Source organism: Prionailurus viverrinus, chromosome B4, assembly GCF_022837055.1.
Source record: "Prionailurus viverrinus isolate Anna chromosome B4, UM_Priviv_1.0, whole genome shotgun sequence".
NCBI classification, from domain to species: Eukaryota; Metazoa; Chordata; class Mammalia; order Carnivora; family Felidae; genus Prionailurus; species Prionailurus viverrinus.
In genome coordinates, this window is record NC_062567.1 from 79,872,237 (window position 1) to 79,896,562 (window position 24,326).

General features: G+C 55.2%; 2 protein-coding genes across 7 annotated transcripts; one reads left to right on the top strand and one right to left on the bottom strand.

The window, feature by feature from the left end:
- The first annotated feature begins 25 nt into the window (after positions 1-25).
- SLC39A5 (solute carrier family 39 member 5) lies at positions 26-5,715 on the top strand. 4 transcript variants are annotated; one of them, XM_047864992.1, is made up of 12 exons: positions 26-506; positions 847-955; positions 1,157-1,511; positions 2,024-2,207; positions 3,037-3,199; positions 3,377-3,546; positions 3,790-3,930; positions 4,314-4,410; positions 4,496-4,669; positions 4,785-4,865; positions 5,009-5,199; positions 5,456-5,715. In XM_047864992.1, the coding sequence occupies exons 3-12, from the start codon at positions 1,228-1,230 to the stop codon at positions 5,597-5,599; spliced, it is 1,629 nt and encodes a 542-aa protein (XP_047720948.1). In that variant the 5' UTR covers positions 26-506; positions 847-955; positions 1,157-1,227; the 3' UTR covers positions 5,600-5,715. The 4 variants fall into 4 exon arrangements, with proteins under 4 accessions (XP_047720948.1, XP_047720947.1, XP_047720950.1 ...); XM_047864991.1 differs by having other exon boundaries at positions 26-173; XM_047864994.1 differs by lacking the exon at positions 4,785-4,865 and having other exon boundaries at positions 26-173.
- On the bottom strand, positions 5,676-23,364 carry ANKRD52 (ankyrin repeat domain 52). Of its 3 annotated transcripts, none has more exons than XM_047864988.1 (28): positions 23,000-23,362; positions 22,592-22,675; positions 22,034-22,112; positions 21,756-21,826; positions 20,536-20,736; positions 19,646-19,733; positions 19,361-19,503; positions 18,847-19,059; positions 18,523-18,601; positions 18,094-18,208; positions 17,829-17,911; positions 17,605-17,722; positions 17,329-17,397; positions 17,012-17,152; positions 16,855-16,935; positions 15,532-15,661; positions 15,255-15,326; positions 14,776-14,977; positions 14,427-14,514; positions 14,233-14,350; positions 13,406-13,625; positions 13,103-13,190; positions 12,911-12,994; positions 12,657-12,802; positions 12,355-12,437; positions 12,074-12,156; positions 11,800-11,891; positions 5,676-11,362 (listed from the first exon to the last, which is right to left on the bottom strand). In XM_047864988.1, exons 1-28 carry the CDS (start codon positions 23,024-23,026, stop codon positions 11,112-11,114), a joined length of 3,249 nt encoding a protein of 1,082 aa, XP_047720944.1. In that variant the 5' UTR covers positions 23,027-23,362; the 3' UTR covers positions 5,676-11,111. The 3 variants fall into 3 exon arrangements, with proteins under 3 accessions (XP_047720944.1, XP_047720945.1, XP_047720946.1); XM_047864989.1 differs by having other exon boundaries at positions 15,532-15,643; positions 23,000-23,361; XM_047864990.1 differs by having other exon boundaries at positions 11,152-11,362; positions 11,738-11,891; positions 23,000-23,364.
- Positions 23,365-24,326: the final 962 nt, after the last annotated feature.

Sequence of the window (24,326 nt, forward strand, 5' to 3'; positions counted from 1 at the left end):
GTTACAGGTAAGGAAGCCTAGGCAAAGCAGGCCTGCCCCTTTAAGGTAGTGTCCCTCCCCTGCCCCCTCCCTGCAGGTGACCCTTGCCCGCTTGCCTGCCTACCCCCCCACAGCTGGAGCCAAGAAGGCTGTGTCCCCCTTCTCTGGGCGTCCTTCCAGTCTCCTGCTGTCAGGTAACGCCAAAACCTCGGGCCCCCTGGACTAATTGCCCTAATCAGACTGTGCTCCCCTGATCTTAAGCCAGGTCAGACATCTGCAGGAAGCCCAGATATTTCTTTCCTCTTCCCACCAGGGCTTCCCCTTTCTTGATCATCTATTTCCAGAGCTCTGGCTCTTACTCTGCTGGGACAAGGAGTTGCTAAGAACGCTTTCCTCCCCATGCACCTGGGGTTGCCACTTATCTGCCTCTTCGCCTCTTTTCCAGCTAAGGGACACCCGAATCCCACTTTCCCGGGGATTGTGGGGATGGAGGTTGGAGATGGAGGAAGCCCAGTACCAGATATAAGGTGTGGAGGGTGGGGGTGAGAGTATATGCAGGGAAAGGTTAAAATGGTACAACTGGCTTAGTGGGGTGAGTTATTTAGAAGAAAAGGCCAGGCTCAGGGTTTCCTCAGCCATGTGGCTTTTCCAGGGGCAGAGGGTGGCCCCTCCCTACTCAGGGGCCCCAGCCAAGACTGACCTTTGACCCCCACCCCAGAGACCAGTGAACCATTAACTCCTCTCTGATATGAACCTTCCCATACTGGCCCCTCCCCTCCCTGACCCCGCCCCAAGGCAGGTGGGCTGGGAGGGGGGCGGCGTTTGTCCATCCCAGCCCTCTATCTGACGTGGCCTCCGTTCCACCAGGGCACCTGGAGGCTGAGCCCCACTCCCCTCCCTGACTCAGGAACCTCTTAGGGTCCACAATAAGGCCTGACCGGGACCTGAGGTGACGACTCTCACACTGCCAATGAGGGTGAGGCCCTGTGGATTGAAGGGGGACAGAGAGGTGAGGCAGGGTTGAGGGGCGGAGTTTGGAGGACAGGATGAGAAGTCAGCTCTGGATCAGGTGAGGGAAGCATTCTTGGTCAAGGAAGGTGTTCTAGAAACTGGAAAACAGAAGGCCTGAGCTGGACAGCAGAGCAGAAGCCCAGGCCCTTTCTCCTTGTTCTTCCAGGGCACAGTCCTCAGGATGTTCCAAGGGGAATAGAAGCCAGAACCAGAGCCTCTAACCCATTGCCCCCAATAATGGGGCCCCCAGTGAGTCATCTGCTGGCTGGCCTGTGTGTGTGGGTGGCCTTGGGCTTGGCAGGGGGCTCAGCCCCCAACCTGGGCCCTGCTGAGCAGGAGCAGAACCATTACTTGGCCCAGCTGTTTGGCCTGTATGGGGAGAACGGGACACTGACAGCCGGGGGCCTAGCGCGGCTTCTCCACAGCCTGGGGCTAGGCCGAGTTCAGGGACTTCGCCTAGGACACCATGGACCTCCGGTTGGTCGGGCTATACCCCCAGTTGGAGACAATTCCACATACAGGTACTACTAACCCTTCCTTCCCTTACCCCAAAATGCCACATGCCCACCTCTTCTCAGTGCTTGGATCAGTCTCCAGTTGCCAACCTCTAGCTTCCTAAAGTCAGATTTCTGGAATTACAAATGTTTCAAAATCTGACTCCTAGTATTCCTTCAAGGCCCCCTTTGCCTCTACTGCTTTCTAATTCTCTACTCTTCCAGATCCCCGGACCCTCCAATTCTTTGCTCTTAGTCCCAGTGCTCAATGTCTCCAGGTTGACTCGGCTCCCAATTTATAGCATTTTGGCTGCTCTCCCCCCAGCCCCATTTCTCTTACCCTCACACCCCTCATTCCTAGACTCTCCTATAAATTGACAATTCTCAGATCCTTCTAGAATTGACATTCCACGATTTCTGGGTCCCAGTAACTCAAGCTAGTGGCTGGTCTTCCCTTTCCCCCTAAGCACCCTAGGAACCTCAAGGGGAGTTTCTTAAAGAACATGAGTAAGTCTGGCTTGCTATCCCCTCTGCTCCAGATCACAGGACCCTGAGCTGAGTGTGGATGTCTGGGCTGGGCTGCCTCTGGGTCCCTCAGAGTGGGGTGACCCAGAGGAGCCAAAGGCCCCAGCATCGCCCCGTGGGCCAGCCCCCTCTGGCCTGGACCTCTTTCACAGACTTCTGCTGCTGGACCATTCATTGGCTGACCATCTGAATGAGGATGTGAGTCTGTTGATCTCCAGGGTGGGGGTTGGGGGGAGAAGGACTACGGGATTTAGACGGCCTGAAATTGTTTAAAGAGTAATTTAATACAGTTAATTAAAAAAAAACAAAAACCCAATCCAGATGTGATCTTAGGGTATGTTATTCCAAGAGTGAAATACGCTTCTTCTGGGCTCAGCGCACATGAACCCACACCCAAGTCTCCAAGGACAGGTTTAGGGGCCACACTTGGTGGCAAAGCAGAGAATCCAGAGAAATAGCTGAGGGTAGGATCTGGGGCTGGCTATCTGGAGAGGAAACCTGCAGGGAGTAGATGGCTGTCTTCAGCCAGAAAGGCAGTGAACGTGTTCCATGTACACCAGAGGGCAGCCAAAGCTAACTGTGAAGCAGGCCTGGTGAGGGTGGGCACCCCATCACAGGAAGCACTCAAGCCAAGCCTGGATGAACATGTAACAGGGCTGTTGCGAGGAAGTTGGATGGCATTTCAGATTCTTTCCCTTCTAAGATTCTGCCATGGAGTGCTCTAGTTGTCCAACCAACTCCATCACCAAATCGTTGAAATCATCAGGAGCTTGGGAGGGAGAGAGATGGTGGCAATGTTTACTAGCACCCAACCTGCACTGAATTGAATATTTGCACTGGATTGAATATCCACTAATAATTAACACACACTGATCCTGTGGAGCCACCCCAGTCCCTGATGCACCTGCCAGCATAAGCAAAGGGGATCCTGGAGAGACCCAAGAATCCATACAATGGAAGGACAGACATTAAAGATCACAGTTCTCAGCAATGCCCCAATATATGACCTCTAACTCAACTCCCTTAGTGTCTGAATGGCTCCCAGCTGCTGGTCAACTTTGGCCTGAGCCCTGCTGCTCCTCTGACCCCTCGTCAGTTTGCTCTGCTGTGTCCAGCCCTGCTTTATCAGATTGACAGCCGTGTCTGCATCCAGGCCCCAACCCCAACCCCCTCAGGGGATCTTCTGTCTGGTCAGTGGGTGAGAGTGGGTGGCAGGGTGCCTTGAACCCTGGCAGGGAGTGGGCCCCTGGCCAAGCAAGATGGGTTTGTCGGGGTCCTGCCTCCCTTTGCAGTGTATCTCTGCCCTGCATTTCTTCTGAGGCCCTCCTTCCAACCCTAGCCTAACTTCAGTCCCTGATTCTCCCCAGCCTTGGTTCATAGCGCCCTGGCAGTCCTGCTGCTCAGCCTCCCTGCTCCCCTCTCCCTGCTGCTGCTGCGGCTCCTGGGACCTCGTCTATTACGGCCCCTGCTGGGTTTCCTGGGGGCCCTGGCCGTGGGCACTCTTTGTGGGGATGCACTGCTACACCTGCTGCCACATGTACGTGAAGCCCCTTCCTTGCTCCCTGCCCCGTGATGGGCAGCCTCCACGTACCCAAGGTGTTCCCAGTCACAGGACATCCCCTCCTCATTCCTGTCAGATCCCACGCGCCACTCCCCAACCTCAGCTTCAGCCCACAGCTGCCTTCTAGTAGCGAGTGAAGGCTTGCCACGTCCCACACAGGAGGGGGATGTTGTCGGGTGCGGGGGCTTCTGGGGTCTGCCCTGACCCCCTCTCTGTCAGGCACAAGGAGGGCAGCATGCTGGACCTAACGGACAACCAGAGGAGGACCTGGGACCAGGACTGTCGGTACTCGGAGGTCTCTTCCTGCTCTTTGTGCTGGAGAACGTGCTAGGGCTTTTGCGGCACAGAGGGCTCAGGCCAGTGAGTGATACCCTTTTCTCCTCCTCCTGCCAAAACTAGAGTCCTGGCCAAGAACTGGCCACGCAAGCCAGGAGGTGAGGGTGTGGGGTGTGTTCCTGGTGCGCTGATGTTTTCCTGAGTGTGCAGTCCTGACAACTAACAGAGAGTGGGTAGGGGGCTCCTTAGCATAGACCTGGGACTCCTGGCCAAGCGGCCTCCTCTCCCAAGTTCAAGTCAACAAGAAACAAGGAGTGCCAACCTGGGAAGAGAGCGGAAAAGCCAAAAAATATCTCCAAGTGCCAGAGGTGAACCCAGGTGTTCACTTTCCCAGCTGGTAGCCAGGCCTCTCCTTAGCCCCTGGCTCTGTTGCCTCCTCCACCAGGAGGGATACCCTCCCATTTCAGAGATGCTGCAGGCGAAAAAGACAGGATTTCAGAGCACCAGCCCTGGACCTGGAGGATGGCAGTGGGATGGCCCTTCAGCCCCTGCAGGCAGCTCCAGGTAACCAGAAGAGAAAATGAAGAGTAGGCTCCCAGCTCCCGGTTCTCACTTGCAGCCATTGGCACTGTTCTTGTCCTTCCTGCAGAGCCAGAGGCTCAGGGCTGCCATGGGGAGCAGGACAGCCAGCCCCCACCAGCCCCAGCTCCTACTGGGCACCAAGGCCACAGTCACGGGCACCAGGGTGGCGATGATGCCAATATAACGTGGATGGTCCTCCTGGGAGACGGTCTGCACAACCTCACTGATGGGCTGGCCATAGGTGTGATGGGAGGAGAGGGCTACCAGGAAGTGGGGGAGGGAAGGGAATGCAGGCCCCTGTGCCCCTGGGGAGAGCTTTCTCCCAGGCTGACGACCTCCAATCCTGCCAACCCCAGGTGCTGCCTTCTCCGATGGCTTCTCCAGTGGCCTCAGCACCACCCTAGCAGTCTTCTGCCATGAGCTACCCCATGAACTGGGTAGGAATGGCAGAAGTGGGGTGGGGTGGACTCTAGAAAGGAGAGGCCTCCAAGGGGTGGAATTTAGGAGGCTGGCAGGTGACAGGGGTGAGGGATGGCCCTGGCTTATTATTCCCTCCCACCCTGTCGTCTCTTCCTCACAGGTGACTTTGCGATGCTGCTCCGAGCAGGGCTGCCCTTTCGGAGGCTGCTGCTGCTGAGTTTGGTGTCTGGAGCCCTGGGACTAGGGGGTGCAGCCCTGGGGGTGGGGCTCAGTTTGGGCCCTGTCCCTCTCACTTCCTGGGTGTTTGGGGTCACTGCTGGGGTCTTCCTCTATGTGGCCCTTGTGGACATGGTGAGAGGTGTGGGGTAGTGCAGGGAAAGCAAGGGAGGCAGGGAGGTGGGTTCAGCGGAGGAGGACATATGGGTCCTTCCACCTCCACCACCGGCTACCTGGAAAGGTACTGGACCCAGGCTGGGTGGAGTCTGAGAAACAAGGGCCTGGAAGAGTTCAGAGGGGTTGCAAGTACTTTCTGACGCCTCCTTCTCATGCTTGACGTGGGGTGGTGCAGAGACAATGCCAGGATCCTGATGCTCTTTTTTTCTTTCAGCTACCAGCCCTGCTTCGGCCTCCTGAGCCCCTCCCTACGCTCCATGTGCTACTGCAGGGGTTGGGGCTGCTGCTGGGGGGCAGCCTCATGCTCACCATAGCCATGCTGGAGGAGCAGCTATGGCCCCTGGTCTCTGATGGCTGATGGGGGCCAGTGGAAAGGCGCCAGGTTGCCCTTCCTTCCCCCCAACCACAGGAATGGAGGCGGGACACAGGGCCAGTAGGAGCAATAGGATTTTAATAAACAGAACCCATCCCAAAGCCATGACTACGACAGTTGTACTTGCACCAAAACAGCATAGAAAACCAGGATGTGGTGGGAGGAGGGCTCAAAGCAGGTCGGGGGAGGACATGAGCAGGGGCCTGGAGGGTGCAAGGTACATCAATCTGCAGGGAGCGCATTGTGCTTTAGCCCAGGGAGGAGGGGTAGGGTGGGGCAAATGCACCGCCAGGTCCCCACATTTTCCTGCTGCCCTCAGCACCCTGGGGATACAGGCATCTGGGCGGATCTGCCCTTTATTGCTGCCCACCAGCATTAAACACCCCTGACCCCAACGCTAGCACCACAGGTGGATCCGGGGCAGGGAAAAGGGCAAGAACGGGAAAATTGCTTAGAGAAAGATTCAACTAGAATCCAGTGAATTGTGCTCAGTTCTCTTTACTTCCTACAACCGAGTACATGGGTCACAGGGTGGAGGGTGCAACAGGACATGAAACATGCCCCTCAGTGCCCCCAACACACCCCTGCACACAGGATGGTGGTGTCTGCAGCATCACAGGTCATGCAGGGCACAGGGAAGGGGAGGTTCACACACACATAGACGCCCACAGCGGGTACCAGACAGAGAACACCCCTGAATATACACAGCTGTACACAGGGAACCCCCAGGTCCCCAACCCAACCCTCTCCCCTGTCTTGCCGTCCCCCAGGCAGGAGGAACTGTATTGCTTTGAGAGAGCCACCCTGGGGGCCGCTCTGCCAGGCACCCTCCCCTCCCCTCCCCCCCCACCCCCATTTTGGCACATCTGCAAGACACACGGCAGCGAGAGTAGGCACCCTCCCTCCCAGGTTTCTGTGGCTTGGAGTTGAGGAAGGGGGTAGGAGACTTTGTCCTCCATCTTTCCCCTAGCCCTTCCCAAACCCCTAGCGAACCCACTCCAGCCAGAACCCACCCCCACCCCCAAAACACACACATACAAAGCTGAGCTATCCAGGAATACAGGGGAACAAGGAGATTGTCCGGGACAGGAGTGGAGGCAGTCGGGGGAGAAAGGACTGGAAGCAGAGACCCCACCCTGGTGTGGGGGTAAGACTGGCACAACAGCTACTTTAGTGCAATTGGAGAGGGTGCCCAGAGTGAGGGATGGAGATGGGAGGGGAAGGCTCTCCCCGATTTCCCTGGGGGCAAAGCCAGGCTCCCCAGGGAAAGGGCCTAGCAGGAGTAAGTGAGGGCCAAGGGCAGATGCTCTCGTCACCCGCCACCCTCTGCCCTCCCAAATGCAGTGACAGTGTCCCCCTCACACCTAAGTGGGCAACAGCAGCCTCGGAGTCAGTACCTTCAAGTAATTCATAGAGCAGACCCTCCCCACCCCAGCTTCCTCCCATCTCTGGGATTTGGTCGCTTCTCTAGGGTTGGGTCGGGAGGAGGGAGTCCCCAAGTCAGGCCCTTCCCTCTCCACCTCCCTCTTCCCAGATCACTGGGCTTGGTCCTCAAAGATTCCTTGCCTCCGCCCTTGGCCAACCTGGGTCAAGGCCACGGAGGGCTGGAGCAACCACAATTAGAGGGGAAGGGGCTGCTTTGCTCCTTATCCCTCCTTCTTAAAAGGTAGGGTTCAAACTAGGCGGGATGGGGCCCCATACTGGTTTGCCCCAGGAGGAGGGCTTCTGGGCTAGGGTCTGTAAGGCTATTTTCCTTTGCGGTGGGAAGGGGAGGTGGGGATGAACACGGGGTGTGGGGAGAGGGGGAGAAACGGTGGAGAGGGAAGGAGGAAGGGGCCTCCCTGCTGGAGCGTAGTCACTGGAGTCATTCAGACGAAGAAACACTCATGTGCACAAGATACAGAGTGTGCCTGTTCCCAGCCCCTCCAGCCAGGCCCCAGCCTCACCTCTCAGGGTCCCTTCCAAGACCCGAGAGGTTTGGGGGATACAGCTGTAGAACCGTTCACTCTGGCCCCACGCCCCCCACCCCACCCCCAGCCCCTTCTCCCCTTCTAAGGTCCAGGGAGTAAGAAGGTGCTCGGGTGGGCAGACAGCGGTGGAAACAGTATTGAGTTTTCCTTTGGTTACATATTGAAGGCAAAGGTGAGCTGGACTTACAGTCAAAACGGATAGGGATGAGGAAGGAAGAGGGGCCATGCCGGGGTTGGAGAGGGAGGTAGACCCTCCTCAGCCCCTCCACCCCAAGGAACACATGTCTAAGTGGGGTGGTAGTCCCTCAGTCTCATCTCTCCCACCCCCCACAGCACCAAACAGAAGGAGAAGCCCCCTCCCCCAGGGGCTGCTCCCCACCCCAACCTGGGCTGTACATTCAGTGGTTTTCAGCAGTCCTATGGCTCAGGGGGCCACAGTGGGGGAGGTGGCCCATCAGTCTCAGTTGGACAGTGGCAGTGACCCGGGTTTGTTGGCCCATCCTGGGACCCACAGTTTGTGCCATTTGTTTTTCTGAAGGATAGTACACAACCCTACCAAAGCCACCGCCCAATCAGAAACATCTCCCCAAAATCAGAAACTAAAAACTGGCTCTTATCTCGCCCTCTGATTCACACACCTGTTTCCCTGTCTCCTATGTAGCCCTCGCTCTGTCTCCTTTGCTGGGACCTGGGGCTGCTCCCAGGGTCCTCACTTAAAATAGGCCTTTTCTCAAAAGTGCTTATTACTTGAAGCAAGTGCTTTAGAGCTGCGGTGGGGAGAGGGGGAGGGGAGAGGGAGGGCAAAGGGAAAGAGGTGTTTCCTCCCCACCCTACCCCCTTAAGATTGGGGGGCATTCTGCCTGTTTTACTTCTCCACACCCGTTTAAGTCAAAGAGGTTTAAAAAAAAAAATCTTAACATTAAAATAAATATGCAGTCGCCATGAGAATGGTCAAAACGCTTCAAAAAACACTAGAGGCTGGGGAGCCCAGGGTGGGGTGTGGGATTTCCTTTGGCATAAGGAGAGGAGGCTGCTCATCCTCCACGCCTCCTCATAGCCACATGAGGAGAGGCAGAGGACTCCCCACAACCTGCCCCAGCACTGCTGACCGTGTGCTGAAGGGGCAGCAGGGGGACAGGCAGCCACCAGAAATCTCATCTAGCAAAACAATGGGGCTCCTGACAAATACTCAGAATTTTCCTGTCATCGCCAAACATTGATAAAGGAGAACACGACTGATACCCCAAGAGTCTTCTCTGGAGAATCCATCTCTCTGCTCCCCCTGCCCCCCCCCCCCCCCCCCCCCCGTCACCTAATTCCCAGCACCAAAATGAGAGGGAGGGGGTGGAATGGGAAGATTTCAGGAGAGACAGTTAAAGTTAGGGGCAAGCTTTGCAGAACCAGCGGGGGGGGGGGGGGGGGGGGGGGCTGCAGCCCTTAAGAGAGGTCACATTGATTGTCGTATAGGGGAGGGCAGGGTATGAAGGGAGGTGGGCAAGAGGGGCATCGCAAGGCCCTTTGGCTTTGAAAACAAAAATAAAAACTAAAAGCTGCACAATCCTTCTTACCAATAATGGTCATTTGGAAGCTTTGAAATGGTTTAGGAACTGAGGGTTAGGGGAAGCAAGACACAGACAGAGGGGATAAAAAGAGACCATGACAAAAAAAAGCCAAAAAACAAACAAACAAACAAAAAAAACCCAAAAAGGACTTGGACAAACACCCCAGGCTTCAGGGAACCAGCATGAGGTATGGTTAAGGGTATCTGTTAGCGAGGCAGGGGTCCCTGGGATACCCCCTCCCCCCTCAGCCCACCCTTGGCAAGGGTGGCAAGACTTGCAGGAAAAACAACTGAAAAGTGGGTGAGGTTGTGAACAAAGCAAGCGTGAGGGGGCGTAGGAGGGGAGGAGACTGAGGAATCCCCCGGAGGAGACCCTGTACTGTGTAAACAAAGCCTGTCCAGTTCTCAGGGGACAATACTGATGGCAGCCAAACTGGGCAAGGATGCACTGTGGGGGTGGAGGGGGCATGACCTCTATTCAAGTTCTGTGTCTTGGCCCCTGGCTGAGGTATTGAGTGTGAGGAAGGGAACACTGGGCTATGGGAGCGGGTCCAACTGTCCAGGAGGCTTAGCTGGGAGATGGATGGACAGGGCGTTTGAAGGGACCAGGGCCAAATTCAATGCTACATTTAGAGAGAAAACTGCCCCCTCCTCACTCTGGCCCAGTTTGGCTTTTGGGGTGCGACTTTTAGGAATCTTCTCAGTGCAGCCCCTAGCTCAATCCCATGTTTCCCCGCTGCTGGGAGGGCAGGGACCAAGCCTCAGTGTGTATTCGTCACTACCTAGATCAGAGCTTCATCCTCACACCAGAGGGGAAGCCTGGGTCCCGAGTAGCCACGGTCCCTAGTCTGCCCTGCCCCTCCCACCATCTTTGGCTTCAGATCAGGAGTGACTGGGGGCGGTGGGTACTCTTGGACATAACGGAAGGTGGGGGTACAGAGGAACTATGGGTTTGGGGGGCACAGGAGGAAGAATATTGTCCTTCCCTCCCCACACATGCAAACACATGCCTGAAACACACAGGACATTCTAGGGCTGTGGTCTTGAAATGGGCAGGAAATTAATTTGTTTCTTCCCCTAAAGGATAAAATGCTTACTTAAAAATTCATGACAAGCCTCAAAGTTAAGGGAGAGGGGAGCCAGGGAGGGAATGGCCACAGGCTCTGCCCTCCCAAAAGAAGTTAAAAGAAAGAAGCAAGGTTAAAGTGCGTGGTTAGGGGACCAGGCCAGGAGTGGAAGGGAATCAGGGAGGAGCAGGCTGTGGGGGCAGAACCAGCCCTTGATTTGCATATGAGGAGCCAGGGGAGAGTGCAGGATTGGGGCCCAGGTACAGTAGTTGCTGCTTCAAGTGTTTTGCATTTGAACTTTAGGGGTGATGGGGTACAGAAGTGGGGGAAAAGCTCCAGGCCCCAGTGCTAAATACCCTCCCCCCTCATCCACTAGCTGCCCCTGAAGGGGGAGGGGGACACCCCCAGAGTGCTCACACAGTACCAGAAATTAAGGCTTCTCACTGCTGCGGGGATGGAGGGGCCAGCCGAGCAGGGAGGCAGTGATGGGTATGGAAGAAGAGGAGGGATCTGCCTGGCAGTAGGGGCAGGGGCGGGGGGACACAAAGAGGAGAAACAGAGGAAAGGGTGGGGGGAGTTGGCAGCAGAAAGGGGGAACTGAGAGATGGGGTAAAAGAGAGGGTAGCCAGGCATTTAGCAATCATTTGGGGACACTTGGCAGAAGGGGTTGCCCTGGGGGTGCCAAGGGCCTGGGGTGCTCCCTGTTGGTCCCAGACCCTTGCCAGGCCAGGATGGTGTGGCAAAGGGGTGAGCAGCTGCTCCCCAGTGCATTTTTCCCCCCTCTGTCCCCCCCCACCCAGTCGTGTTCTCCTTTAAAGTGCCCTAAATGTATAGACTTTTTCTAAATAAATAGAATAAGATATCAAGCCACCGGCAGGGGGAGGGACACTGATGGGGGGCTACTCCGAATAGCAGCCGTCTAACCCAATGGCGCCGTGCCGCTCCTGACTGTAGGGGCAGGAGGCCCCATGGGGCAGGGCGCCGCAGCCACCCACCGTCTTGGCTGCTGCGATGCCGCAGTTCTTGAGCAGGCTGAAGCTGAAAGGACTGACGGCGTCCTTGGGTGGGAAAGGCTTCATGGTGGAGAGGATCAAGGCCAGGCAGTCTGCCACATCTTTGTTGGGGGCGCAGGCCAGCGCTGGGGTGTGACCTGCAGGGTGGAGGGGGAAAATTGAGGCACAGGGTCCTGTACCCCTGGGGCCCCATCCACCCTCTGCCAAGCCCTGAACTCTCATCTGTGGAGGGTAGCCAAGGTGGGCAAGAGCCCAGCACAACCAGAATTCAAGGGCTACGAGGGCCCAGGGGCACCAACAGGCAGACTGTCAAAGCGTGGGGTAAAGGGTGGAGTGCGGGGGACAGAAGTCTGGGAGACTGAGGTGTGTGGAAGGTCTTTCTGAGGACCCTGCTGGCTCCACCTAGTTCCGTCAGATTCCCCTCAGAAATGCTAGCGTGTTGGTATTGGGTCCCTGCTCTGAAGAGTTCCCCTGGGAAAAAAACCCAGTTTATAGCAAAGTTAAGAAGTCACCTCCTGAAGAATGTCCCTGACCCCAAACCCAGGAGAGGCGGGGGGCTCTGGACCCCACCCACCTTCTTCATCCACAGCCAGCACTGTGGCCCCACGACTTAGCAGGGCCTGCACCACAGAAGCTAGACCATTCCGGGCAGCAATGTGGAGTGGCCTTGGAAGAAAGGAAAAAAAGAACGAGAAATCAGTGAGATCCAAGCTGCCTTTTCACACCCAGCCAGAGTAGCAAGACTGCTGAACAGATACTGTGAGCTCTAGAGAGCCCCCAGAATGCATGTGGCTCTTTCTTACCCATCTGCCTCCCCTAGCCAGGCTCCCCCTTCCCCGGAAACTCACATTTGCAGCGCACTGTTGGTAGCATTGATAAGGCCAAGGTCTTGGGTTTCTGCCAGGATCATGAGGGCACATTTCTCATGGCCCTGAGGAAGAAGAACAGAGATGGAGTGGAGGCAGACAGGCTATAGAGCAGGAGTTGGGAAGGGTTCAGGGGACAAAAAGCTATACAGGCTGGACAATCCTGATTGCCACTCCAGTCCTCTCTCCAACTGGGCAGACCCACCCCCTTCATCAAGCCCACTCCCTTACGTGGCCCTCACCACCACCAATCCAGGCCACACCTTGCTACAAGCCAAGTGGAGGGCAGTGTTCTTGTTCTCATCCAGCACAGTAAGGTCTGCCTTCCCTCGATACAGCAGAAATTCTGCAAGAGAAAGGGGGCAAAGGAGTGATGCCTTCCCTCCAGAGCAGCAGCCCTCATGGCTCCCGGCCCTCCCATCTGCATATACTTTGCATCCCATCTGCAGAGGAGGGAAATAACCAAATACATGACTCCTGTTTCCTGAGCCCCACAGGCAGGGCTGCCCCATCTCGCAGAAACCCAAGGGGGAGCTCCTCCCTTCCACACGTGGCCCCTACACACCCACAGCAGCGGTCTGGCCGTTCTCGGCCGCCGTCATGAGCGCAGTGCGGCCAGTGTGGTCAGTGGCGTTCACCTCGGCTTGATGCTGCAGTAGCATCCGGAGCCCAGATACATTGTCCGCGAAGGCAGCGGCGTGAAGAGGGGTCCTGCAGTGTGGGGGTCAGGGCAGAATGAGAACAGAGGGCTCATTCGCCTGAGCAGAAAAAGGAGGCCAGAGGTGACCGGGGCTTCTCCCTAAGCCTTGTACCACTCACCGTCCTTTGGCATCTCGGCTGTTCACAATCTTGGCACCCAGAGCTCCCAGCAGCATCTCTGTGGTGCTGTCCTGGTTATTAATTCTGGGGGGGAAAGGAAGGGTCAACAGGAAGGACAAGAAAAATGGAACGCCTGTCCTAAGCCCAGGTCACAGAACCTCAAGTGGGGCTGAGGCACAGGAAGGGACTTACACTGCACAGTGCAAAGGAGTGAAGGGGTTTCCCTCCAGGTATGAAAACGGGCTGTGTTCAAGTAACAACTCCAGACAATCTTCATGTCCTGAGCAGGAGAAAGGAAGAGCCGTGGGGGTGGAGAGAGATGACAACAAGGTTCCCAACATCTGTCCTGTGCCATCTCTGGACACTCCATTCCACTTCCAGATCAAGATTAACCCACGTCCCTCCCTCAATCCACGGGTCTGTGGTCTCTGTTCTGGTCTGTCCTCCCCCATATCGCACCCCTGTTCTTATGCTGCCAGGGCCCTAGGCCCGCACCAGTGTAGGAGGCCCAGTGCATGGGCGAGTATCCACTGTAGTCCACGCCAGCATCCAGGGGGTCTGTGGAAAGGGCGGCCTGCAACAGCGTCCGCAGCACTGCAGTGTGGCCGCAGGCTGAGGCCAGATGGATGGGGGTGCGGCCCTTGAAGTCTCGGCACAGCACAAATGCATCGTGGTCCAGCAGGGCAGCCAGGCAGTCCTCACAGCCAGTCACTGCCTGTGGATGACATGATGGTGTGAGGGAGGGTGAAGGGCCACTCCCTTTCAAACAGCCAGTCACTGGAGCTGGCCCAGGCATAAGAACCACTTCCAGGGCTCCGATCGTTATTTTCACAGCAACCACTCTAAATGTTAGGACTCCTTCCTTCCTCCATTCTCTCTATGCCAACAGACAACCAGAATGGCAAGAGTGAATTCGGGCACTCTGGAGTAGTGGGGGGACAAACTGCAAGGTAACTGCAATTGACTAAGGGATCAAAGAGTCCCCTGGGATGAAGAGGAGATGGCTTTGGGACAGGTGATCACAGAGAAGGACTGGGACAGTGGCATCATTATCCAGTGGGCCAGGACCAGAGTCTGGGTATCCTGGAGCAGAGTGTGAGTAGTGAGCATGTGGCTGTATGAGATTACAAAGCAAGGGAATCAGAGAGATCAGCTACACATGTCAGGTACTCATCCTGGAGCAAATGTAGTAAGACCCAATAAGACCCTGGGCACAAAATCCTGGCCCACCTGCTAGGCAATCTGCTGTCCTACTTCTGATGGGTCCTGTGCTCCCATGTCCAGGCCTGTCTGTGAGCAGCCCCACCCAGGAGGTCACTCACCCCACGGTGGAGGGCGGTGCGGCCCCGGAGGTCAGCAGCATCAGCTGTGGATCCTTTCTCTAGCAGCAGATGGACACAATCCACGTGGCCATTCATGATGGCCAGCATCAGTGGGGTTCTACAGAGGGGGTGGGAGACAGATGAGGGCCAGCAGGGACAGGAAAACCCGCATCCTACCCCTGGCCCACACTCACTGTCCATAGGCATCCATGACATCAGTGATGTCGGCGCGTTCCCCACTGTCGATCAGCAAGTGCAGGGAGTCAGTGTGGCCAGAGGCAGCTAAGAGAAAAGGCCTGTGTCAGGGCATGGTCAAGGGGAAGGAGGCAGCCAGGTCAAGCATTAAGGACTCCAGGGTGGAGATCATGGAAGGACCTGGGGCAGGCTGAAGTCTTGGGGGATAGGAAGCCACGAATCAGGACTTGAAGTTCTCCTCACCCTGCTCCACTCCCAACCCCAATCCCATTCGGGAGGGATCTGGGACCAGTCTCCAAGGCCTGGTGTGGCAAGGGGAGGTACCAGCAGCCTTAAGGGGGTACTAACCAGCAGCGTGCAGGGGTGTCCACTTGCGTTTGCGCTCCTTGATGAGAGCAGAGGCGCCGTGGGCCGTAAGCACCTCCACACACTCAGTAGAGCCTCGCTCAGTGGCCAGGAAGAGCGCGGTCCGGCCCTTGTGGTCCCTTACATCCAGATTCACCAGCGTCTCAGCCAGTGTCTTCAGGGCTTCACAGTGACCGTTGTAGGCCTGGAGGGGAGCAGGCAACCAATGGAAACAGCTTGGGACACTGCCCTCACTCTGCTCTTGGGCCCCCTGGGGAAACTCCAGGCAGCAGTCCTCCCCATGAGCTCCCTGGGTCCCTCAGACTCTTCAACTACACTACACCCAACCCTGGGCACTGCCTGCCTGCCACGTCCCCCCAAGAAAGCAGAAGCCAGGATAGATTCACAAAGGCTTGCACCTGTTTGTGGACCAAAGGGCAGGCAGGGACAAGGAAGGCAAGAGGAAAAGACCTGGGACTCACAGCTAAGTGCAAAGGGCTAACTGGAATGGTGCTCTCCACATCCTCCAGGCAGTTAAAGGACATTTCTAAGAGCTGCAACGGACAGAAGAGTAGGCGCTGAGGTTCTCAAACTCCCAAAATGTTATCCCCTGTCCCCTACCCACAGTAATGCCCTACACCCCTGGACCTAGAGACCGTATCTGAGTCAACCACCCCTCGTTTTCAGAATTCACAGACACAAAGGTGACTATGAGCCCTGCCCCTGCTTCCTCTCCTCCAGGCCAGATCCCACACGTACCAGTTCGAGGTTCTGTCTGTTGCCGTAGGCGGCTGCATAGTGCACAGCTGTGTAGCCCTGCCTGTCCCGCAGGGAGGGGTCTGCACCGTTATCCAGTAAGAACTCCAGACAGCTGGGGGGCAGGGGTAGACTGTGAGGCAGGGACAGGCCCAGCTGGTGAGGGCCCAGGTGCGGGCAAAGCAGAGGAGAGGTGCAAGAGAGCTCCTCCAGGCCTAGCTGGCCAACACCCATCCACTGCTCTAGGAAGGCTAACTCCTGCCTGTTCGACCCTTCCACTTGAGACCCACCACTTCCTTCACATCAGCTCTGAACTACTCTGGCTCCAATGCCTTTCTTTATCCTTGGAACGCTCTCCTAGAGAACCTAGAGCATAATTATGTTATCAACCTGCCAATCGACACTTCCCCCTACCTCCAGACATGCTGACCCCTTGCCTTGAATGCCTTCTCCTTCCAGCCCATCTGAAGAAGAAGTCCTACTCATTCAAACTCGGTCCCAGCATCCTCTCCTCTGTGAGGCCTTCCCTAACCTTCCCAGTGAGGTGCCTCTTCCTCTGTACTCCCTTGGTACCCTTCTCATAGCGTAGTACGACTAGCAGTAATAATAATCTGGTATTTAGCACTTACTATGTGTCAAGCACTATTCTAAGCACTTCATGTGTATGAAATCATTTAATCCTCATAATGACCCCACAAGGCAGCTACTACTCTTATTCCTTATGATGGTTAAGGAAACAGAGGCACAGAGAGGTTAAGTTGTCAAAGCTTGGATTTTCTTGGATTGTAAGTATCCTTTTTTTAAAAAAAAGTTTTATTTCACGACACTTTTAGATTTATAGACAAACTGTGAACATAGGACACAGTCCCCATTTACTCTGCATCATCTTCTCTATCATTAACATTCTACATTAGAAAGCGTAAGTGCCCTTTCATTTATCTTTCCCAACAGATCATTAGCTTTCAAAGGCAGAAATTTGGGGTAATTTGTCTTTTATCCTTAGCATCTAGCACAGTACTTGGTACCTAATAAGTAAATCCTCACTTAAATCTTGTGGAATAAATAAAAGGCTTTGTGCGTTAAGTTTTTCTGATTGTCTCAAGAAGACCATCCGTTCCCTGAGGGAAGGAACTGTGTCTCATACTTTTGTTTTCACCCACAATGCTTAGTCCAGGATTAAGCTCAGATCGCTCCCAACACACTGCTGGCTGGCCAACAGCAAGCAGCAGAAATGAGGTGGCAGGACGGGGAGTGGATGGGAGAATCACGGGACCAGAGCTGGCACTGCTGGGAAAGTACATCCCAGGGGTCTTCTCGGCTACTCACAAGAAGGCCTCCTTCCTGCGGGACTCCTTCAGTGGCTCGTCCTCTTCAGCATCGTGGCTGGACGATGAGTGGGGTTCCGCTCTGGAGGACAGAGAGTGAAGTCAGGGGAGGCTCACGGAGGTGAACAGGGCTGAGAAGGCCAAAGTGAGAGTCTCACCTCCTGTAGGTGTCAGAGGCGGCAGCGTAGTGGAGGGGAGAACAGCCTTTACAGTCGGCCTCGTTGACACCCGCCCCAGCAGTCACCAGTGTGACTGCACACTGGTAGCTGCCATTGGCGGCTGCATAGTGCAGTGGGGTCCTGAGGAGAAAAGAATGAATAAAAGAATCAAGGGCAGACCCAAATGCAACCACACAAGCAGCCTAAAGCTGCTCTGCAATACTCTCCTCACTTAGTCTCCAAGTTGCTACCACTCCCTCCAACATTTATCTCTCTTTTAGGACACTCCCCGTGCCTACTGCTGCATATCGACACACCTTCCAAATTTGTCTCTCCTCCTCAAGTCAGCTCCACTGCTCAACAGCAAATTAAGACATTCAACATTCCTAAAAGGAAGAAGGATGAGGGTTAAGAGAACGAGAGCCTCAAAAGAGGAGCCACAGGCACAGGGAGGGGCTAAGGAAGGATGGTACTGGACAGCCCTTTCTGCTGTGATTGCTCTCACTGTGACAGGCAGAGAGACCTGGGCAGCAGAGAAGGGTCCAGACCCTTGCCCAGATCTCTTCTTAGCACCTGGAAGTGAGAGAACGTACCCTCCAGAAGCAGCAGCATGAAGACAGGTGCGGCCAAGGTTGTCAGGTGTATTGATGTCAAACCCAGCTGAAAGCACATGCTCGTTGCTGAGTGAAGATACAATGCTGTACAGCTGACCTGCAGGGCGAGAACAGCACAGATCCCATCTGAGGGCACTGAACAGAGTGGAAAAAGGCCTCTACTAACCCACCCGTACCCAACCCCCCAACCAGTCAGCACATACCTGAGGAAAGAAGCTTACGACAACAGTCAGAGAATCCAAAGAGAACAGCTAAATGCAGAGGGAACATGTCGTGAATGCCGCGCCTGGAGAGAAGTTGAGGGACTCAGTCCTTAAGTCAAGGAGGGACCAGTTACAGACTTCTTTTCTGTGGCCCCCCACCAGCCTAGGAGACAGTGAGGTTCCACAAGCTTCCCTTTTGCAAGCTTCTTTGTGCCTCCACGTTTGATGTGAGCAGACACTACAGATCTAAGGGGCCCTGACTCACCGGGCGGTATCCGCGCCATTGGTCATGAGGGTGCTGATGAGTAGCTCGTGTCCGTAGCGAGCAGCCACGTGCAGTGGCGTGTTCCCAAATTTGTCAGCACAATCAATCTCGCTGCCTGTGAGGGGATGCACACATACAAACTCAGGCAGACCTGAGGCTCCAGACCACTCATACCAGTCAGCTACCACACAAGTGCTCATTATGTGCCACATCCCAAGCTAAGCATTCCACATGTGTTATCTTGTCTGTAAGCCTCAGGGGATGGGGCATGCAGACCTGGGCCATTTCTACAGGTGCCTTGCTCAGAGCTCTCAGTGCCGATCCTGACTGGAAGATATGGGAGGTAGACTAAGGAAAGAAAAGGGTTTCTAGGGATGAGTTCTCTGGGGGAGGGAGGAGAAGGGAGCACAAAGTCTCCCAAGTCCATACCATTCTGGATGAGGATCTGGGAGCGGGTGAAACGACCATGGATGGCAGCCATGTGCAGAGGACTTTTCCCTTCCTTGCTCTGTGAAAACATGGCAATTTTTTTTTCAGTGCAAAGCACAGGGAATACCCTATTCCCCCCTTTGAAAGGACACATCTCTGAGGACGGAGTGGTCATATGGACATCTGCTCAGCCCACACTCTCCTGGGTCCCTGACAAGGTCTGATCAACCCAGGAGGCAAGTGGACAATTCCCCAGACTTATGCAGAGGGGAAGATATGGTCAGGACCTCCAGAGCTAGGTTGCAGCCTCATCCCTTCAGGCACCTGGTAATTGACATCAGCCCCGTTATTGACCAACAGCTCCAAGCAGAGAGCGCCATTGGTAGAGACTGCAGCCACATGCAGCGGCGTGAAGCCCTTGTCATTCGGCTGGTTGACATTGGCTCCTGCATTCACCAGCTCAATAGCCACAGCATCCTGGCCCAGGTAGCAGGCGATGTGCAAAGCTGTGTTTCCAAAAGCATTGGGCTCATCAATCTGGATTTTCAGGGGTACAAGTAAAGGGATAGGGAGGTATCAGTTTAAACAAAGTGGAAGCTGGCATAGATAACCTAGAAAATCCCAGAATCCCAACAACTGCCTGAGATACCTCGTGTTCCTAACTCGATAGACTGAGGGCACTATTACTTACGGTAAGCATTATTCACCATATCTCACCATATCCTGCCCACCTCCCAAAACCACTCCAACAATCCCAGCACCCTCATGTCTCCATACACAGACTCTGACCTCCAACTCCAGGCCCTTAGTGCCCAGCCCCAGTGCTCAGCACCCTGACCTCAGCCCCCATCCGGAGCAGGTACTTCACCACTTCAATCTGGCCACTGGCAGCAGCTGTGTGGAGAAGCCCATAGCCCTTGCGGTCCTTGCAGCTGAGGTCTGCTCCCCGTGCCACCAGCAGTTTCAGGACCTCCAGATGTCCTAGGAAGAGAGAAGAAGCTCTCAAGGGGGTGGAGGGTGAGCTAAGACCCTGGGCGTCTCTCTCCAAAGGCTGCAATCCCCATCCCTACCTTGGGAAATCCTAAATGTCAAATTCCTACTCTTCCCATGAACCCTTTCTCACCTAGAAAAGCTGCCCAGTGCAGAGGCTGCCGCTCCTTTTTATCACAAACATTCAGGCTGGCTCCCTTGTTCAGGAGCAGGTTCACCGTCTGTATCAGAATATGAAACACACCTGTTCATGCTCTCAGTGTACCTAAGGGCAGGTACCTAAGCCAGGTTCATGCTTTCAATGTACCTAAGGGCAGAAGCCTCAGCTCCTGAAAAGGCTGAGGCACCCAAATGTCTTTGTTCTTGAACAGAACAATCTGGAGAACTAGAGGGAACAGAGAAAGCAGAGACTAAGAAGGAAATCCCAGAGAGATTTGGCAGTTTGAGGGAAACTCAAGGGAGTGTTTTCATTTGATTTGGTGGTGGTTCTTTTTTTTTAATGTGTATTTATTTAGTTTGAGAGTGAGAAAAAGAGAGAGAGTGCACATGCACAAGCAGGGGAGGGACAGAGAGAGAATCCCAAGCAGGCTCCATGCTGTCAGCGCAGAGCCCAATGTGGCCAGACCCCATAGTCACAAGCCGTAAGATCATGACCTGAGCTGAAATCAAGGGTTGAATGCTTAACTGACTGAGCCACTTGGGCACCCCATGAGCTGGTGGTTCTTAAATTCTTTTGAATAATCTTCAAAAACATTTTGAAAGACGTGGACACTCGCTTCAGAAAAAGGCATGTATGCAAACATTTTCCATGCAACTTCAGAGTTTATCACCCTCTTGAAGACCAAGTCAAGAATTTCAATCTAACCCGACCATTCGTTTGGTGCTTGAGCCCAAGTGTTTATATAGTCATCCAGGCTGCTTTTCCTCAGACCTGATGACCCAGAAGCAGAGGAAGATGAGTGGGAAGGGAAGCAAAGACAAAGGGAAGGCACTAGACCAGGCACAGATTAGAGCGGTCCTCACCTCTAGATGCCCACTATGCACTGCATGATGCAGGGCACTGCGCCCGCTCCTGTCAGCCACATTGAGGCTGCTCAACAGGGGTGCCAGAGCCTCAGCACACTTCGTGGCCCGGTTGGCGGCAGCCACATGCAATGGTGTCTGCCACAGCTTGTCCCGGGCATTCACATCTGCTGAATGTGCCAGCAGCAATCCCAGCACCTTCTGTTAAGGAGCAGGGGATAAGAAAGAAAATACAGGGGGAGCAGGAGGTAAAACAATAGTGGAGGGAAGAATAGGTCAGCCTGGCACACGTGGCCCCATCCCCCCAGCACAGAGTGTCTTCTCATTTTTCCAACATACGTAGCCTCTCAATACCTACTTCCCATCTTCTGGATCTTTCTAGAACTTAAAATTTTCCCTACCTTGCTGAGGAAAAAATACCCCTTCCTTTTCCTCAAGTCACCTGGTATCACTCCCCAACTCAGACCCTGATCAACCATATAGCTACTACCAAGCAAATCCACAAAAGTAGAGGATGCCAATCCTTCATTATTTCTAGGAAAAATACACACTTCTGCCTTAATGCCCCGAATACCCTCCTTCAGTCCTTCCATAGGCACCAAAATCATTTCCGTTACCTCAGTAAGTGAACAGATACTGGTTCCTCTCCAAAACCCAGGCTAAAATGTCCCTCCTAATCACAACACACCCTATTCCTGTTGGCCTTAGTCCCTCCCCCTGGTGGATGGAGCCAGGGAAGTGACCATCAAACCAAGAGGGAGGTCTCCTTTTCCTCCTGCTCTTCAAGGTTGATGGACCCAATTGATGAGGCAAGTTTGACCCCTGTGCTGTCAACTTTGATGCTGCTTGAGAGGCAGGAAGGCAACATATCACTACCCCCATCCCTCCATCACAAGGTAAGAAATCTCACTGCCCAGAGGGGGATCAGACTCCAAGGTGGCCCCCCAGGGAAGGATGAGTCACTCAGGCCTGGCAGCAGGGCCCCCTGCAGTCTGCCAGCCCAGTGTTAAGCTCTCCCCTGACGTCACATCAGCTGGCAACATTCAGCCCCCCCTTACCAGCCAGTTCTAGGGGTAGGAGGGAGGGGCCAAGGTCTAGTATCCTGACCTAGGGGTAGATCAGCTTGTAGGGCAGAGAGCTGAGGCTCTCCAATCCTTAACTTCCACCTTTAACCAACTCATCCTCTTTTGGAAGGGTGAAAGGACATAAGATGCCGATACCTCATTTCGGGAAGCAGCAGCACGATGAAGAGGGGTCAGCCACAGTGTGTCCTTAGCATTGACATTAGCACCTATGGGGATATAATTTCCTCTTTTGGTGGGAGGTAGAGAGCAAGTGGGGAAGGAAGCCAGTAATCAGGCCAGGGGATATGGATAGAGATGAAGCCTCTCCCAGACCAAACACCAGAGAACAATTCTTAGATACAAAAAAAAAAAAAAAAGTCTCTTTCCTCAGGTCCCCTCCCTATGTGCCACACCTTCCAGCTCCCCACTTTCACCTGACATCAGTAGCAACTGGAGGATGGGGACATCGCCTACGTAGGCAGCAGCATGCAATGGGGTCCGCCTCTCTTGGTCCTGGGAAGGCAGAAAAGAGCAGTGGCTGTGACGCTGAACTATCACAGACCCCAGCCCCTGTCTTAGAGCTCCAGGCCTTTCCCCACCTCTTCCCATAGGTTCGACAGCCTCCTAAATCCCAATCCTAAATTAAAACAAGAACCTAGGGAGGGCAGAGTCAGAGTCAGAGAGTCAGAAGTCAAGGGGTCAGGGCCAGGGGGCTGTGAGCAGTCTCCTTCTTCCAGGAGGGGTGGGGGCGCTGCAAACACTGATGGTTCAGGAGAGAACACCGTTTCTGGGCATCTTTAGCTTCACTGGTCTATGCTTCAAGCCTGACCTGTTCTCCATCTCCAAATGTAGAGCAGGCGCCCATCCCAGGGTAGAAAGTGCTGCGGCCTCATCCTAGCCAAGGAGCCACGGAGCCGCCCCACTGTTTGGGAGGGGTCCAGAACACCAGGGCCCAGATTACTGGCTCATCATTCTCCCTGATCCCAACTCACCAGTACATTGATGTTCTCCTTCTGCGAGAGGAGGGAACGCACTTCCTCCACATCTCGGCTAAAGATGGCCTGGACCAGGGGCGGCTGCAGGGAGAACCAGCGTTCAAAGAGCGGGCCGGAGCGGAACTAGGAGTGGGGGGCTGGGGTGGGGGGACACCTGGTTTGATGAGGGGCGTCGCTGGAGGGGCTCCGCTCGGGGGTCCTGGCTGCAGGGGACTCCCGCGGTGTGTTGGCCAGTCGCCAGGCCCCCAAGGACACCGGCTTGGTTGAGGGGAGCACGGCGTGGGGCGGGGCGGGAGCCGCGGGAGCCCCGGGCTCGGGCCCAGCCTAGGCCGCACATCCCCGGGCTCGCGTGGCGGCTGCGCCGGGTTCAGGAAGGAGGAAGCGGGCAAGGACAGGAGGGCTGACCTGGTCCGTGATGCTGAGGATCCCCATGGCCCGGCCCGGGCTCCGTCCGCATCGAGCTCCCGGCGGCGGCGGCGGCGGCTCCACCGGGGACACGGGGCGGCCCAGGCGGCGGCTGCGGCGGCGGCTGCGGGGAGAGCGCGGCCCCGCCTACCGGGGGGCGGGCGAGCGGGAGCCCGCAGCGCTCCCTGGCGGCCGTCCCGGGCCGGGCCGCGGGGCTCTTGCCGCGCAGACGGCTCTCGGCCTGGCGCCCTCCGCCCCGCCCTGGCGCCGGGAACGTCCCCGGCACCCCCGACTTCGCGCTCTGGTTCCCTGGCTCCCCAAGCCGCCGTGGTGTGCTCTCTGCTCCCGTCTGGAGGCCCAGGAGTTTTTCTCACAAGACCCTACCGGCAACCCGAGCCTTGGCCCTGCGGTGCCTCCCACCACAATGCCTCCGCCGGAGCTAACTCCTCCCGTCAGCGATTACATGCCCCCGAACCCCCCCCCCCCCCAGACTTGGGGAAACAGGGGCGTGGAGATCTGGGGATTATATATGGCAATAGCCCCAGAGAGAAGAAAGACTCGTATCTCTACTGGCAGTGACATGAGTTGGGGAGAGAGGAAGTAGCAAAAGTGCTCAAACTGCCGAGAGAAATCTCAAAACGGACCCTCCAGCTGCAGAAAATCCCCCACAAAGAAGCTGGGACAGCCGGCAGCTGAAGAAGGCCTCCAAAGCCAACAGAAGAAGCACTTTTCGAATTCCCAATTACTCCATTGCCAGGTTAAGGTGGTAGGCCGGCTACACTTTAAAAGGCTCTATGGCTTCTCCCCAGAAAAGGGTGGGGGTGTGCTTCCCTTCCTGTATTGGAGAGGCCAGAGAACAGCCAATCAGGCAAGATCTGGATGGAGGTCCTCCCAACCCAGAAAAGGAAAAGAGGAAAGAAAAGTGATGTTGAAAAATTGGTGCCATTTAGAAAAGGTGATCCAGGGTCTTGTTCAGAGCTCAGCAACTCAATATGTTCTAAGAGGGAATACATTTAGGAAGAAGTGTAGCAAGCTGGCCCCCTGTCAAGACAGAGATATAAAAACCCTCCTTTGCTCTCTAACAGTCTATGCCCTTCATTGCCTTTGGTGTCTTGATTCCCAACAGAAAGATACACAAGACATTGATACCAGTGCTTTTTCCTGGAAAGAGAAACTGGGGAACAGGGAATGAGGAATGAGGGGGAAAACTACCTATTACTATACACCTTTAATAATTTAACTTTTTAGGGATGCCTGAGTGTCTCAGTCAGTTGAACCTCAGACTTTAGCCGAGGTCATGATCTCACGGTTAGTGAGTTTGAGCCCC

Bases quoted from the DNA above. Each gene is read 5' to 3' on its own strand.
- SLC39A5 (XM_047864992.1), top strand. From the start codon at position 1,228: ATGGGGCCCCCAGTGAGTCATCTGCTGGCTGGCCTGTGTGTGTGGGTG. The intron at 3,200-3,376 runs GTCAGTGGGTGA...GATTCTCCCCAG, and splicing joins CTCAGGGGATCTTCTGTCTG to CCTTGGTTCATAGCGCCCTG. The intron at 4,866-5,008 runs GTAGGAATGGCA...TCTTCCTCACAG, and splicing joins TGAGCTACCCCATGAACTGG to GTGACTTTGCGATGCTGCTC.
- ANKRD52 (XM_047864988.1), bottom strand. From the start codon at position 23,026: ATGGGGATCCTCAGCATCACGGACCAG. The intron at 15,327-15,531 runs GTACGTGTGGGA...TGTCCGTTGCAG, and splicing joins ACAGACAGAACCTCGAACTG to CTCTTAGAAATGTCCTTTAA. The intron at 12,995-13,102 runs GTAAGTCCCTTC...TTTCCCCCCCAG, and splicing joins ACTCCTTTGCACTGTGCAGT to AATTAATAACCAGGACAGCA.